Here is a 17,283-nt window from a genome sequence, read left to right on the forward strand (position 1 = left end):
GCTGAAACTCAGAAGGAAAAGAGAGCCATGCAGAGGCCCCCTGGGGAGGAAGAGGGGCACAGCGAGCCCAAGGCTGCTTCACTGAGAGACACTGAGAGGGGAAAACGCCTAACTCCCACTGCCTCCTTCCCTCTAATCGCCTGCCCAGTGACAGGCAGGCTCAGACAGGTCAGCCTCCCGGGCCAGAGTAGGGTGAAGCAGGGTGAAGGCAAGATCTGGAGGGCCAAGGGAAGATAGTTGATAAAGTGGGGAATTTCCCGAGTGGAATGGAAACAAAAACGTGTTGGGTCTTCAGTCATGGGCAAGGGCTCTGCAGCGGACCCTCAACGAGAGCGAGCCATTCCTTCTCCCTGGCCATATCCCACCTTTCTCCCCAAGAGCCCACCTTTCTGAGTCCTATTGGCCTCTCCAAAGCGGTGCTCAGACTGGAGGGCCTACGACTCGAAGAGACCTGGCTCTGCCAGTAACCTCTGTAACCACAGTTAAATCTCTTCTTCTGGGCCTCACTTTCCCTATAGGTAAAATCAAAAGCGTTAACCAGATGTCCTTTCAGGACCCCTTCCATAGCACTGACCTTCTAGAAAGGCTCATTGCCCTCTTCCAAACAGTCCTGAGAAGGGGGTGAAACAAAGATTGTCCTTTTGGGGAAACCAAGGCCCTAGGAGCAGAGGGCCTTCCTGGAGGTCACTGACCATGTGGGTACTCGATTGAGACTCCCATTTTTGTCAGAGTTGTCCCCTGAGCCAAGCCCGCCCTGTCCCCGCTTTCCCCCGCCTGTGTAGCCTCCACCCATGTTTATTTTAAATTAGTGCCGTAGTCAGTGTGAAGTTTCGAGATTTCTCTTTTGTTCTTGTTTGTGTGTGTGGCTGTGAACGGAAACAGGTAAGAATGGTGGTTTCAAGCAGGTTTTTAGAACTCACCAGTCCCTAAGAGAGTCAGGGTCAGTGTAATACCACTTCGGGGCTTTTGAGCCTAAGGGTCCACATAAACCTCAAGGGACTTAATTTGTAGAGAGTTTCAAAGAGAATCAGGAGGGATGTGCTGGTAACTCTAAGCTCCTCTGACCACGGCTGTGCCGACAAAACCCACTACATCTAAGAGGCCACCCTGAATCTTGCCATCCACCCCATGGGACTGTTTTGAGGTCTATGTTGCAGGCGCATGGAACAAAGACCATTTCATTTTATATCAGACCCTGAGGCTCTGGTGTTTATTGTATGCCAAGGCCAGGAGGCCCTCAGACACCACCTGTTGGAACCACTGCTCTCTTTCCTCAGATTGTGGGACGGGGGAGAGCTGCTCAGCCTGTCAGATAGGTTCTGTTGAAGTTAGAGTTTCCAAACTGATTGCTCCAGATTATGGTCTGCATTTTTGCCTTGTACCATGTTTTCCCACATTGGTTTATTTTTACAAGGTGAAACAAATTGCCAACAATTAGGAATCAAATTGGGATTTCTGGTTACGTTAAGAATTTAGAAGACTTGGCAACACTGGGCTTACACTCTTGAGAATGTCTGGCCGGAGCAGAGCTGCAGCCCCCTCTAGATAAGACACGTGCCCTTCGGTTCACCACAGTCCTCACCATTCCTTATTGTCTCCCGGCTTGGAGCTGAATGTCCATTGCCATTTATCACCGAGTTTATGCTGCTGATTCTCAAGTTTGAGAGTTCTGAGGAAAGTAAAATATTTCGGGTCCCTACATTTCCAACAAAAGTGGAAAAAATGTTTATTACTATTACCTGCCTGTCCCTGGGTTGAACTGCCTGACCCGTTGTATAGCGTTGCTAGAGTCGAAGTTTTGTCCCCATCCTCTCCTCTGCCACAACTACCACCATCACGATTGCCATCACATCACATTTATTGGTCCTCTATCTGGTTGTATGCACAACAAGACAGGTCAAGATATCTCTTAGTTTGTCTGGAAGACAAAGCTTGGTGGGCAAAGAAGACAGCGCAAACAGAGCAGCTGGGAGTTAGGTCTAACAAAATGAAGAATTCACCACGCTAGAAAAGGCTGCAAGGGAAAGTCTTGAATGACACCAAGCAGCCTGGTAGGAATAGCCTGTTGGCCTAAGCTTAATTTCTGGGCTTGAGAATATCTGAGAGCCGAGGCAGTTTGGACAGGAAGGCTCAGGGCTGGCCTATAAATTCAACCACCTCACTGAGATGAAAAGCCTCAGTTTCCCATCAGTCTAATGGGGATACGAAGACAGATGGGCCCTGGTCCACGCTGTGAGAATCCCTTCAGTCTGAGCATACTGGTCCTCGCAAGACCCACTGTTCTCACCACACTGCTCCACTCCGGTTTCCCGGAGGCTCCCCCAGAAGCCCTTGGGGGGCGTACTGCAGGCAGGCTTTCCCTGTCAGATGAGGCAAGCATTTGGCACGGTAAGAGAATCTCAGGTGACCGTGATTCAGGTTACACTCCACATTTTGTAAGCCAGACTGTGGAGTCTGGTCACAGGTGCCGAGGAGGTTATCGTCCCAGCCATTGTCTGCGTCCCAGACCTGCACCCTCAGGGGCCCCCCTGTGGCCAGGAGCACGTCCCCGAAGTCCAGCGTTGTCACCCACCGGGGGTGGTTGTTATTCCACACTGTGCCCGTCCTCCGTTCCTGGCCTCCAAAGAAAACCTTCACATAGGCGTCTGTGGCAGTGAATATGTCTCCCCACAGACCACTGGCCTGGAAGTTCATAACCTCCAGCTTGGCCAAGCCCCTCTTCCGGGGACAGCAGTCCTTGTCGGTGGCCCCTGAGCCATGGCACACACACTGGCAGGGGTCGTGGGGGCTCTTCTGCTGCCCTGGAGGGCAGGGCCGGCTGCAGTCCCTCCAGCGTGCCCTGTGCATCACATACTTGCTCACGGCTTGCCTCAGTGCCTCCCGCCGTGGGTCCTGGCTCCCCAAGAGCACATGCAGAGGCTCTAGAGTGTAGTCCACTAGGCTGGGGCTGTCCTGCAGCGAGGCCACCCAGGCTGAGAACTGCTCGGGCCCAGCGTGGTTCCCGAACAACAGGTCATGCACGGAGGTGTGGTGACCGCCTACTACTTCGGAGTAGCGTTCCCGGTAGGCCTGGTGGAAGGAGTCTGTCATCTTGAGCTGCTTCTTCTTCTCCTCACAGGCCTTGATTTTCGATGAGGCGCTGGCAAGGCCACCTATGCTGACCTCAGCCTCGACGGCCAGGCAGTCTCCCACCTCGTCAGCTGTGAGCCCTTCCAGGGCCATCTCGCAGGTACGCAGGGCGGTAAGGGCCGAGATCCGGCCGCCCAGTTCCATGGAGCGGATGAAATGGGTACCATAATTGGAGACGAGCCTGAAGTAGTCAGACTCTGTGGAGGTGTTGAAGTCGGGGGGCAGGGCCTTGACAGCCTTCTTGAAATTGGGGTGGAGTGGGGGAGAGTGTACCAGGTGAAAACTGTGGGGAGAGGAAGACATCAGGTGGGCCCGGCAGTGGGTAGTCTTTCCTGCATTCCATAACTCCTTCAACATTGCTCAAGGTTGCATGTAATCGGCAGAACTAGGGTGTGAACCCAGGAAACCCACTCTGTCTGCAGCCCCTCAGTGACCTACCTATTTTGTATAGGGATTTTCACTTTTCCTTTTCATTCTTTAAAAATTTTTTTTAGGCGAGGCAACCCTTGTTTGACCTCACAGATTGCAAGGAACTTGTCAGCTTAAAATCCCTTAATTTTTTTATTTTTTACACCTACAGCACCTGGTCTTCCTAGGTGGTCTCCCATCCAAGTACTAACCAGGCCTGACCTTGCTTAGCTTTCGAGATCAGAGGGGGCTTGTTCACGGTGGCAAGGCCGTAGTCACTTTTCCTTTTCAAAATAAGTTTTTCTTTCATTTATTCATTTTATTTATTTATTTATTTATTTATTTATTTATTTATTTATTTATTTATTTATTTATTTATTTATAAAGGAAATGATACCACACTGATGGTATTCTAGCATTAGGACCTAGCCCTGTGGCCTTGGTCTGTTTGTCCCCTGTATTGGGCCCAGTATGGCTGGGCTCCAGACAGCTCTGGCCACAGAGGCAGGAGGAGCCCTGTCTCACCGCGGGGGAAACTTGGCCTCCTAGTGTGAGGAATCAGGACAGGTGACTCTGGGCTGCTCCTGGAGACCATGCACTGCTCAGGTGTGGGACCTAGAGCCCTGAGGGCTGGCGGTGTGACCGCTCTTGCTTAGCACTGTAGCCCTAATTCCCAGCACAGTGCCTGACAGGGCAGGAATGAATAGTGGATGAAGGAGGCCCAGGTATGGGGGGACGTAACCAGATCTCCTGCCCACAGGTGACTGGCAGTGCCCAGGAAAGAGGGGGTTGGGTGCTCAGTAGGGCCGAAGGTACCGTGTTGGAGCTCTCAGCACAGCTTTCTTGCTTCCCTTCAACCTGTTCCCTCCCCAGGGTTCTTCCAGATCAGGGCCACAGGGCACTGGACCACCTGGTGTGTGAGAACCAGGACTGTGGTTTCCCCCTGGCGGAAGCAGCCTCTGCATCCCCATCCTGCCATTCTAGGGATCCGAGACCACCCCGAATTCAAGTCCCATTTTTGGAGACCTCGCCACCTCCACCCCCAGCACTCACCTATAGAAGCGACACTCCACCAAGTCAGTGCTGAAGCTGTACTGGTCCTGGTGGGTTTTCTGGGCGGCGAAATCTGCCGCCTTGGAATGCGAGCCTGCCACTGCCACGCGAGCACTGCTGCTGGGCTTGGGTTTTACGTCCAGCCCCACCTGCCAGTCGTTGCGGATGCTGCCGGCCGCCTTCTCAGCCACGGCTTCCGTGGAACTGAGCTTGGCTCTGACCACATGGCGCTGGCAGCCTGAGCCCTGGGCCCGCCAGTCGGTAAGTGCCAGGGGCAGGCGTTGGAGGGCGCCCCGCTGCAGGGCGTTGTGGCAGAGAGTGCAGGTGCCATCGGGCCGCAGGAAGTGCTGTGTGTCCACCGGGAAGGAGCCTGAGCGCTGGAGGCTGGTCACATCCACGCCCTCCCCCGCCAGCCATGAGCCAGGCACGAACTTGCGAACACGTCGGCACTCAGAGCGGGCGGCAGTGCGGCAGGGGGCAGGGACGGGCGTGGGCAGCAGCAGCAAGAGGATGCCCAAGAGGAGCACACAGGTAGCCATGTTGCTGCGGAGACAAGGAGGCGTTTGGGATCGGGAAGGCTGGGGGCAAAGGTGTGGAGGATGGCGGATAACCAAACACTATAGAATGGGAAAGGAATGGGATATCCATTAAGTCATTGAATGTCAGAGCTGGAATGGCCTTTACCAACCTGGTCTCCCCAACCTCCGCAAAAAACACATTGTATAGCTGTGCCTAGAGCGGGGAAGTGACTTGCCCAACAATTACACGGCCGGAAAAAGCCCACTGCTAGGATTTCACTATTTAAGGCCTAATGGAGATCCAGACTGATGGTTCCATCCCCAGACCATAGTGGCTGCTGGTGAGGAGGAGGCTCGTGCACAGAGGAGGGGACTGTAGCAGATTTGGGGAGGTACCTGGGGCCTCTGGAGAAGACTGGATTCTGGAGAAGTGCCATTTTGGGCCTCAGAACAAGTCGTGCTTTCCCCTCCCCACCTCTCTCGTTCTCTCTCTTTCCTAAGTGAAGTTGTACATCCTCTTTATTCTCCCCATTTGCCCGTTGGGGCCCTCTTTCTGAGCTTCATGGGAGAACATCAGCTTAAATTCTAGAATAAAAGCTGTCCATTATGCTTATACCCTTAGATCCTGTATGGGGAGGGGCCTTTAAGCTTGCTCTCTGATGCTAAGTTTCCTCTTCGGCTTTCCCTGCCATTCTGTGTGGAATTCCGCGGTCATGACCGCAAACTATTGCCCACTATTAGACAATTAGCTAGAAGTTTCTTCTTCATTTTGAGGTGGCTGTGGACTCACAGCTCTCCTGCGTATGATCTGGAATAACCTCTCTGCTACCCAAACTGAGCTCCTCAGAGCCTTTCCCTCCAACACTGGCCAGTTCCTCTGAGACACAGGGGATTATGGATAGAAGGAACTTCCCCTGCATTCTAGCTGGAGCCCTCTGTGCCCTACCAAAAGGAATGACTTGAATGGTGGATTTCCATGCAACATGGCAGGCCCCAGGGAGGTGAATAGGAGAAAGAGAATCTTCAAAGGCCCCCAGATTACCCCACTTAAGAGGCCAGCACAGTTCATATCCTTAATCCAAGGAACTCAGTCTCCATCTTGGCCCTCATCCCGTTATCTTCCCGGAAGCCTGTTTCCAGTCTTCTTAAAAGCTTTCACTGTCAGCATTTGAAGGGGCCTTAGAGCTATGTATTCTAACCTCTTCCTTTTGTATATAAGGAAACCGAGGCCCAGAGTAAACAAGAGGCAGCCCAGAGGGTTAGTGACAGCACAGTCTGGAACCCCAGTCTCTTGTCTTACAGGTCATAGCACTTCCTGCTCCATCAGGCACTTCCTCCAAAGAAGCAGCCCCACTCCTATGCCACTCCGTCCCCACCCAGGGACTCCAGCCTCCCGGACCCCCTGCTTCCTCCATACCTGGAGTCCTATGTTGAGATACTCCTACACGGATACCTCTCTCCCGACACGAGGCTCCTGAAGTGGTGGTGTCTGTTCTCCAGTCGGGGTTACCACACAGCTTGACACTAGGCCACCGTTCGCATCACTGCTACTTCCTGCCCTGCCCCCCCAACTGTGGTCACAGGTCCCCCTCTCTCTCCCCGCCCTCACCGGCACCTACCCTGTCCTCACCTCCTCATCCGGCCCTGCTGACAGCCCTCAGGAAGCAAGCTCTGAGGGCCATAGGCTCATCCTCCAAGCAGAGCAACCTGGAGCGCCGGGGCATGGGGCCTGGGGCAAACAGTGAGGCTTAGCATGGAGCAAACACAGGGGCCTGAGGATTTGAAGATTCAACTCTGGTGTTGATGAACAGGCCAGCATTTGATGAACAGGTGATTTCCCTGTTTCTGACCCACGATGTCCTATGTGTGAGACATAAGAGGCAGTACAAAGTAGAAGCTCACAGCCTGGGCTTGGGAGCTGGGCTGCCCGGGCTTGGGCTAGCTTGGTTGTGTTCTAGCTATGTGGCCTTGCAAACTTCTATAGCCTCTCTGTGCCTCAGTTTCCTCAACTAAAAATAGGGATAACAATAATTTAGACCCCATAGCTCAGGAAAATTTGGGGAGTTACTTCGTGTGAAGTGCTTAGAACAGTGCCTGGCCCTCAGCCAGCATTAATACACATGACCATTCCTTCCTCCCTAAGCAATGAGGTGGGGTGGGGTGGGAATAAGCATTGTTTAAACTCCCCTGTCCACTTTCTGCCCACACCTATATCCCAGCCCAAGCTCTGAGCCCCAAACACACACCCCAGGACAAGGTCTCCTGCTCCCCTCTTTGTGAGGAGAACCAGTGGCCATGCTGGTCCCCAGCCCTGGCCTGTGTTTGTAGTCACAGGGTGGGTGGGCAGCTGTGGGACCCTGCTGGAAAAGAGAGCTGGGTGGGACCATAGGCTCCGGGTCTTCTTCACCCATCATCCTATCTGAGATCAGAGTAGGTGATGTTTCCAGGGGTTGATTGACTCACAGGGCAACTTCTAAGGGGCAAAATCACACTGGCCGGAGGTGGAGACATCTAGGTAAGTGGGGAACTGTTCTCATGTTTTCACCCTCCTACTGTGTAGGTTACGGGAACAAATAGCCACAGACCCTGGACCACGTGTGACACCATAAGATGGCTCATCTCTTGAGTTCATGTCCCCTCCTGTGTCCCCTGTTCTTATGGGAAGAGGGGCTTGCCCTGCCTTCTTGGAACTGACCCCATCTCCTCCCCACAGCCTTCCCCAGAAATTGCAGCCTCCTGATCCCCTTTCTAGTCCTGCCCATGGCCTGACTCAGATGCCCAGGCTATGGGGAGTTTAGTTCTGACTGTGCTCAGAAGGTCAGTTTGAGGGACGTGGAAACTCTGCAAAAAATCTGTAGGAAGAGAAAGGTGAGGTAGGGGGAACAGGTTCTAATCCCAGCTTCACTGGGAACTTGCTGCGTGACTGTTGGCAGTAGAGTTTCAACCCTTATTTAAGTGAGTTTCTTCATCTATAAAATCAAAAAAGGACTTTAGGATTTTTAAGAATCCTTAGATTCTTAATGATGAAAAGTACATTTAGCAGGTTTTGCTAGTGGATGAAGTGGCTAGTGCCCTCCAGAAGATGCTGGTGGGGGGCAGTCCATTAAAGAGCAGTGAAGACATTGAGTTTTACAACTGCTATTTTTGGCCTACATAACCAATGACAGCTGTCCTCTCCAGTTGAAACTTAGCACTTGAAATGTGCTTGAAGCACAGTTTTTCCTCAGGTACATAAGTTTCAATTGCCAGATACCACATACATGGTTTATTATGAACAACTTTGTTGAAATATAATTCACATACCATACAATTCATGCATTTAAAGTGTACAATTCAATGGTTTTTAGTATATTCAGAGTTGTGTACCCATAACCACAATCAATTATAGAACATTTTCGTCACCCACCAAAGAAACCCTGAACCCATTAGCAGTCTTGCTCATTTTCCCCAGCATTAATTTACTTTCTGCCTCTATGGTTTTTCCTATTTTGGACATTTCATAGAATCATATAAGATGTGACCTTTCGTGTCTGGCTTATGTCACATAACAATATTTTCAAGGTTCATTCACATTGTAGCAAGTATCAGTACTTCGTTCCTTTTCATGACTAAATAATATTCCATTGTATGGATGCCCCACATTTTGTTTATCTATTTATCAGTTGATGTATATTTCAGTTGTTTTCACTTTCTGGCTATTAAGAATAATGCTGCTATGAACATTTGTGTACAAGTTTTGTGTGGATGTATGTTATCATTTCTCTTGGGTATACACACAAGAGTGGAATCGCTGGATCACATGGTAACATTTTTAGGAACCACTTTCTTATGTGGCTGTACCATTTTACATTTCTACCAGCAGTGTATGAGGGTTCCAGTTTTCCCATATCCTTGATATTATCTGGCTTTTTGATTATAGCCATTCTTGTGTGTGTCAAGTGGTATCTCATTGTGGTTTTGATTTGGATTTCCCCAATGTCTAATGATATTAAGCATCTTTTCATTTGTTTATTGGTGGTTGTATATCTTTTTTGGAGAAATTTTTATTCAAGTTCTTTGCCCATTTTTTTTGAAATGTGTTGTCTTTTTATTGTTGATTTATAATAGTTCTTTATGCATTTTAAATTCTAGACTCCTATCAGATATATGATTGCAAATATTTTCTCTTATTCTGTAAATTGTCTTTCACTCTCTTGATGGTATCCTTTTAAGCACAAATTTTTTTTATATTGATGAACTCTGATTTATCCATTTTTTTCTTTTGTCATTTTTACTTTTAATATCATATCTAAGAAGTCTTTACCTAACCTAAGGTCATGAAGTTTTCCTCCTATAATTTCTTCTAAGAGTTTTATAGCTTTAGCTCCTGCATTTAGGTTTATGATCCATTTGAAGTTTATTTTTGCATATGGAAAGATGTCCAAGTTAATTCTTTTGCATGTGAATGTGGTTACAAAATATTTACTCTTGACAGAAAAGTTCCATGAATACCCTACATAGAATGTATGAGGACGATACTGATCCTGATTGCATCTACTTATATACTCTATGCCCGCTACATAAACGACAGGAACTGTAGTCAAAGAGGCCCTTCAACAAAACAAATGTTTATATAATAATTATTGTACATATTTTAGAGATCCAAAATGCAGTCACAGGTGTTGTTCCATTCATCCTGTGATCATTCTTTATTCCCTGTTCTTTGCAGATTTGTGAAACTTTGGGGTTCTTCTTCACTGTTCAAATGTTTTACCCAGAGTTATGTTTGAGTTTTCATCTTCAGTCTCATGAAATGAGTCGAAAGATTTTTCCTCTTATTTTATTCTGTGGCAGTTTGTGGAAGGTTGGCACTCATTTTTTGTAGTTGGGTAGATTTTTAACTGCTTACTCCATGTCTTCAATAGTTATAGCTCTATTCAAGATTTCTGGCTTTATGCTGGTATCAGTTTTTGGCAAGTTACATTTTTCTAGGAAATCTTTCAGGCTGTCTAAAGTTTCACACATGTGGGCATGATGTTATTTACAATAGTCTCTCTCTTTCTCTTAAAAATATCTTTCTGAATCGGTAGTGATATCCCTTTTTAATTACAGATTTTTAAATTATGGTTTTCTCTTTTTTTTCTAGATCAGTCTTGTTAAAGAGCTTTGTATGTTTTATTAAATTCCTCAAAGAACACGCTTTTGGTTTTATTGATCTTCTCTATTGTATCACTATTTTTCATTTTATTAATTTCATTCTTATCTTTTCATGTCCTTCTCTTTTCCTATATTCTTTGGGCTTCTTTTATGGTTCTTTTTTCTAACTTCTTGAGTTGAATCCTTTGGTCATTAATTTTCAGTCAGTCTTCCTTCTTAGTTTAAAAATTGTACCTTTTGACTCCCTTCACCCATTTCACCCATCCCCTCGATACCACTTCTGGCAATCACCAATCTGTTCTCTTTATCTATGAGCTTGATTTTTTCTGTTTGTTTGTTTTAAGATTCCACATATAAGTAAAACCACATAGTATTTGTCTTTCTCTGTCTGACTTATTTCACTTAGCATAATGCCCTCAAGATTCATCCACTTTGTCATGGCAAGATTTCCTTTTTTATGGCTGAAAAATATTCCTCTGTGTGTGTGTGTGTATGTGTGTGTGTTGCATTTTCTTTATTTATTCATTCATTGGTGGACACTTAGGTTGTTTCCATATCTTGACTGTTATAAATAATGCTGCAGTGAACATATCTGCATATATATTTTTGAGTAAGTGTTTTTATTTTTTTTTCAATAAATTCCCAGAAGTAGAATAGCTAGATCAGTCTTTCTTCTTTTTCAATATACGTATTTAAGGCTGTACATTTCTCTAAGAATATCTTAAACTGCATCTCTAAAGCTTTGGTATAAAGTATTTTCATTATTGCTTAGTTTCATAATATTTTATAAAGTTCCTTATGATTTTTCTTTGACCTGTGAGTTATTTTTTTAAAAGTATGCTTTTTACATTTTCAAGAGAATGGAATTTTAAATACTATCTGTTTGTTATTGATTTCTAACATAGTTGCACTGTAGTCAGAACATGTTGTCTGTATGACAACCATGCTTTGATGTACGCTGAAATTTTCTCTATGGTCTACTAAATGTTTATTTCGTAAATGTTCCTGTGTACCTGAGAAGAATATCTAATTTGCTAAATTTTAGGTGCGGGGTTTCATGGTGAAATATATGATCTCTTGATATACTAATTACTGAGAGGATCATGTTAAAATCTCCTATTGTGAGGAAAGATTGTTCAAAATCTATAGATTTCTTCCTATAGCTAGAATTCTGTCAACTTTTGTATATGTTTTGAGGCTGTTTTATTAAACGAGTTTAATCTCGCATTGTCTTCCTGGTGAATTGAACTCTTTATGTAGTAACCCTTTTAATCTAAAATAATGCAATTTTGTCTCATATTTTTTCTTTAATTAAACTTATTGGGGTGACATCGGTTAATAACATTATATAAGCTTCAGGTGTACAGTTCTATAATACATCATCTGCATAGTGCTTTGTGAGCTCGCCACCCAAAGTCTAGTCTCCTTTGTCACCATATATTTGACCCCTTTACCTTCTTCCCCTTCCCTCCACCTCCCTTCCCCTCTGGTAACCACCATACTGTTTTCTGTGTAGACTGACTGAACTTTTAAAAAATTACATTTTTTTCCTAATGATTTAGATTTTAAAATCTTTCTGTTTCTTTAGAAATTACCCATGAAAATGCTAACGTGTTCTTAGCAAGGTCTAAAGATGTTTATTATTGTTCTCCTTTCCAGGGATACTTAGAATGCTGTTAACTAACATCACCCTTTCTCATTCTGAGGGTTATTTTGTTCGGTATTTTACTTCTATCTTACTTTTCCTCTACTTTGTCATTGATACTATTATTTAATGCAGTCAACGTGTTTTACAATTTCTTTGCTAATTAATCTTTTCTTTCTGAGTTTCCTTTGAAGATAATTTTCTTTTTTCTTAACGTATACCCATTGGAAGTGCTTTCAGTGGGTGTCTCTTGTAGCACACGCTCTCAGTTTCTGTTTGCCTGAAGCATCTTTATTTCGCCCTCGTTCTTGAATCATAATTTTAGCTGGTTGACGTACTTTGATGTTATTCCTGGTAGACACCTCTTAAAATAACTTTGAAGTTAGTTCACTGTTTCCAGCTTCCACTGTTGCTGTTTTCATTCTTTTATAGAGAATTTATCTTCTTTTGGTGGGAGAGACTGTTTTTAAGATCTTTCCATTTTTGATTTTCTGAAATTGCACTACAAACTATGTATCTAGATATGAGTTTCTTTTAAGTTATCCTCTTTGGGATTTATTCTTCCTAAGTGTGAGGATTCACATCTTACATCATTCTAGAAAACATCTCGGCCATTACTCCTTCATATAGACTGTCTCCCTTATTCTCTCTATTTTTGCCTTTTAGAATGCCAGGTAGAAATATAATAAGACTTTTCACTCTCTACTTCATGTCTGTTTTACTCTTTATCTTATTTTCTATTTTTTTTTTGACTCTTTGTACTGTGTTCTCATTATTTTTTCCAGTTTCTTGCTCCAATCCATCAGTCCTTGCTTTGGCTGTGTCTAATCTGCTATTTAATCCACCCACTGAGTTTTTAAATTAGGTAATATATTTACTAAGATATAAAAATCAAAACAGTATAAAAAGATATATAGTGAATAATCTTGCTCCTGCCCCTTTCCCCATCTTCCCCATTCCAGCTTACCTACACAGTTGTTATTTTTTCCCTTTTTCTTTCTTGGTTTCTTTAGTGTCTTCTCAAGAGTTTTTTCCCCACACGAATATAAGAAATACTAGTATAAATGTTTTCTTATTTTCTCCCTTTCTCACACAAAAAGAAGTATATAATACCTCTTGCTTTGTACTTTGATTTTGTTATTAAATAGTATATTTTGGAGATCTTTTCAATCAGCATGTAGAGAGTTTCCTCATTCTTTTATTTTTTTAATAGTTGCATAGTATTTCATTATACAGATGAAAAGTAATTTATTTGACCACCTTCTTATTGATGGACATTTGAGTTATTTATATTCTTTTGCTCTCACAAACAATGTTGCAATTGAATAACCTTGTACATAAATCATTTGCTGGATCAGAACATTGTGCACGTTCGCTTTTGTTATAAATTACATAAATATGGTTATACACATACATATATACACATATTACATACATATGTATATACGTACATTATACTTATATAGCATGTATGTATATATACATACATATGTGTGTATGTGTACGTATGTGCGTATAGATATATATGCCATCCATAGGGTTGGCACCAGTTTTCGCTCTTACTAGCAATGCATGAGTGGGCCTGTTTTCCCTCAGTCTTAACTACAGAGTGTGTAGTTTTCCAAATTTTTGTTCATTTAATTTTTACTTTTTTGCGTGTGTTTTAACTTTTTAAAAATTTTACTTTTAATGATTTATTTATCCATTTAGTCTCTGTCATTCTGTTCCAAATTTCATGATTATGTCGTCTATTCTTGTAAAATTTTTAAAAACATCCGAACATACTCATTTAAAATTTTACATCTAGTCTTGTCACTATCTGAAGCCTTTGGTGCATCTCATTTTTTATCTTGTTATATCAGCTGGACCTTCCCTCTTGTTGGCTTGTATACTTGAATGTTTTGCTTTTGAGCTCATGCGTGGCTGCTCTTTATCTGGGGGAATCTAGCAAAGCCTGGGTTGAGAATATTCCTCCAAATCAGGTTTGCATTTGTTTTTTGTGAGGCACCTCCCAATTTTACCCACCCGTCTATTTATGTTTATTTTTCAGCTTCACATATTCTGACCCATACAAGTAGTGTAAATTCATACCTCAAATGTAGGGAAGGTAGGTCTGTGGTTATGATGTTTTAGGAAACACCCTGTCCTTCCATTTGAATTTGAGACTGAGAAAAACAAGTGTCTTTCTTGACTCCCTTTCACAGTAAGTGGATTGTTTTTCTAGTCTTCCCTTTCATTGACATTATTAGCCCTTCGAGAATTTATTTAGGCTTTGGGTGGGATGATCTCAATTTCAATTCCCTTTCCTTCACCCTCAACCCCAAGACATTACCACCTTTTACTCCTGTGGTCATTATAACTTGGGCTCTGGTTTCTCTGAGGCACACGCCCTCAGGGCACCCATGGCTAGCCAGCCTGCCTTTCTCGATAGTTCTTACTTACTTGGTTTTTGGCTCCTTGGGATTTCTCTTACTTATTTTCAATTTTATTCATGCTTCCTGATACATGTTGTTATATTTAATCCAGAATATTTAGGTGTATTGAAGCAGGGGAGATTTTAAAAATAATTATTCTATAATATTTGATCTTACAAACATTATTCACTCAATAAATATTTATTCAATAGATATTTCATTTAATAACTATTGAATGAAATAAATATTTATTGATTGCCTACTATGTGCCAGACTAGTCTTTCTATTTTATTCCAAAAGTTTCAAAAGACTCTGATAAGTATAGCAACCAACAGTTAATTCACACAGTTTTTGATGAAGGAGAAATTTTTTCCAGTTTTAACAAAGAGATCGAAGCTCGCAGTGGATGATGGCTATGAATAGATTTATGGTGGTTACAAATGCATCTGGCATCATTTTTATATGAGATCGACCCCACTTAAGTAGCATTGAGAAGACATTTGTAACACCCTTGATCTGAGGTGCCCTCCCCCACAATAATCTCTATTGATAAATAAAACATGAATCTAGATTGATAATGTGCATATCATGAAAATGAGTAGTAACAGTAGAATTTCTTGCTTTGTTTTTATCCTTTAAAATAATGAGAGTTGCTATAAGGATAGCTTATTGTGGGAATCATCGAGAATGCTGGTACTCATAGGAACTAGAAAGATATCAGGCTCCTCACTCTCTCATGGTCTTCTGCATTTTTCTTTCACACTTCATAGTCTTTCATCTCTTCTTTCTCTGCCCCATTCTTCACTTTTACTGGGCTACCTTCGTGGCTCACTCATCAGCTTTAATGGTTCCATCATGGCTGTTGAAAAATGGCAGTCCAGCATTCCCAATTGGCTCCCATGGCTCACTCTCTTGATTGCGTATAGCAAAGACCTTAAAGTTTACAAAGATCTTCACATACATTATTTAATCTATGCCTAGCAATCTTGTGACATAAGCAGTATGTTGTTATCTCTAATTTTTTTTAATGAAAAAAACTGAGACACAACAAGAAGTACTTCCCCAGCATTACACAGCCAACAAATGGCAGAGCAGGAACCAAACCCAGATTTTCTGGCTCAAGACCAGAGCTTTCTCAGGAGCCCAGGTCACACACAGATGCCTAGCAAATTCATATCCAAGTGAAATTCTGTCTGCAAAAATTGGATTTCTAACTCATCAGTGAGTTCCCAATTTTTTAATATTTCTATTAAGGAACAGCAAGTCTAGGATTTCTCTGTGATGGGCTTAGATTATGGAGTTAAAAAATTAGGTTTTGTGACTATTCTGAGGGCCATGCTTGGTCATGTCTGGAAGTTTCGTGATGGGTTACCAGTGGTCAAAGGCTTGTGAAAACATAAACGTCCCACTGAAATCAAACCTGAATGGAAAAAAAAAAAAAAGTTTTGAGAAAGAGTCTGACTAATGAGTCTTTGGAAGAAATTGAGCAGTGTCTGAGACTTTTCCATCTGCCTTTCAAATAGGAAGATTTCTTCCTAAAATCCCACAGCCCCATGCATTTGACCAGCACAATGCGCTGTGCACATTTATTCATTGTGAAACTCACTGATGAAGTCTTTAATGAACACCTACCATGTGCCAGGTGCTGCTAGGTACTAATAAATATAAAGAGTTACAAAGTACACAGGACCCCTTAAAACAGGGATCCCCAATTCCTGGGCTTTGGACCGGTACCAATCCATGGCCTATTAGGAACCGGGCCGCACAGCTAGAGGTGAGTGGCAGGCAAGCTAGCAAAGCTTCATCTGTATTTGAAGCTGCATCACCACGTCAGCTCCACCTCAGATTAGGCATTAGATTCTCACAGGAGGACCGGTCCCTGGTGCCAAAAAGGTTGGGGACCACTGCCTTAAAGAGACTACAATCCAGAGAAATTTTAGCGCCTGACTGATATTATAGTCTTGGGAGCCACACCGCCTGGTCAAAATCCCACCGTTATCACAATTAACAATCAGCCTTGGATGAGTACCTAATCTCTTTAAGCCTCAGTGTTCTCATCTGTAAAATAAGGCCACTAATTGTATCTACTAGACTACTCAGAGTATTGCTGTGGAGATTAAATGAGGTAATGTATGTAAAGGGTGTTGCACAGAATAAAAGTTAGGTCATTGGCATAAAATCCTAAAGGAGATTTGGTATGTATGGCTTAGAAATAAGGAATACAGTGGTCCGGAGTGGTGGTTTTGGGTTTTGTTAACCCACTGAAGTCACCAGAATAGGATGCTCTTGAAGGACTGACAGGTGGCAGAGTTTGTGCAGAGGTTTTCAGGGAGAGGAATAGCAGGAGCAAAGGCATGGAGGCAAGAAAGAGGGACCCATACAAGGAAATAGCTTGTGTTTATGGGTAAGACTAGTATGTAGGGTACAAATGGATAGTATTATTACAATTATTATAAATATTCCATATTTAACATTCACTATCTGCCTGGAACCTTGGGAAGTGCTTTATAATTATGATGTAAATTAATCCTCCCGATAGCACATGAAATCTCGCCATGAAATGTTGGAACTCTCTGGCCAAATATCTCTTTTAAGACAAAGTCCCATACTGGGGAGAAATGACTGGGGGTAGAATCTAAACTGAACAGGACAGTGAGGAGCCAAGAGAAGATCCAACTAAACCTTGAGAAGGTTAAAGGAAGCAGTTCTCAAACTCCTCTGAAGCCATGCTTTAAAGACATTTTTTTAGTACAACAGAAGAGGGAGCCCTAGAGTCATGAATCTTGGCCAAGAAATCTGTGACTATTCTCCCCACTGAGGAGTGCAACCGAAATGTGCGTTAACAATAGGATGGATGAATAAACGGTAGTATATTCATGCAACGAAATTCTACATAGCAACAAAAAATGGTGAACAACAGATACAAGAAACGTTATGGATGAATCTCACATGTAAAATGTCGAGCAAAGGAAACCAGACG

The 17,283-nt window shown here is 43.5% G+C and overlaps 1 protein-coding gene across 1 annotated transcript; it reads right to left on the reverse strand.

Moving 5' to 3' along the window:
- Positions 1-1,743: 1,743 nt before the first annotated feature.
- Positions 1,744-6,641, reverse strand: PRF1 (perforin 1). Its single transcript, XM_011372175.2, has 3 exons — positions 6,526-6,641; positions 4,591-5,133; positions 1,744-3,412 (listed from the first exon to the last, which is right to left on the reverse strand). The coding sequence occupies exons 2-3, from the start codon at positions 5,127-5,129 to the stop codon at positions 2,284-2,286; spliced, it is 1,668 nt and encodes a 555-aa protein (XP_011370477.1). The 5' UTR covers positions 5,130-5,133; positions 6,526-6,641; the 3' UTR covers positions 1,744-2,283.
- Positions 6,642-17,283: the final 10,642 nt, after the last annotated feature.

This window comes from Pteropus vampyrus, unplaced genomic scaffold (genome assembly GCF_000151845.1).
Source record: "Pteropus vampyrus isolate Shadow unplaced genomic scaffold, Pvam_2.0 Scaffold202, whole genome shotgun sequence".
NCBI classification, from domain to species: Eukaryota; Metazoa; Chordata; class Mammalia; order Chiroptera; family Pteropodidae; genus Pteropus; species Pteropus vampyrus.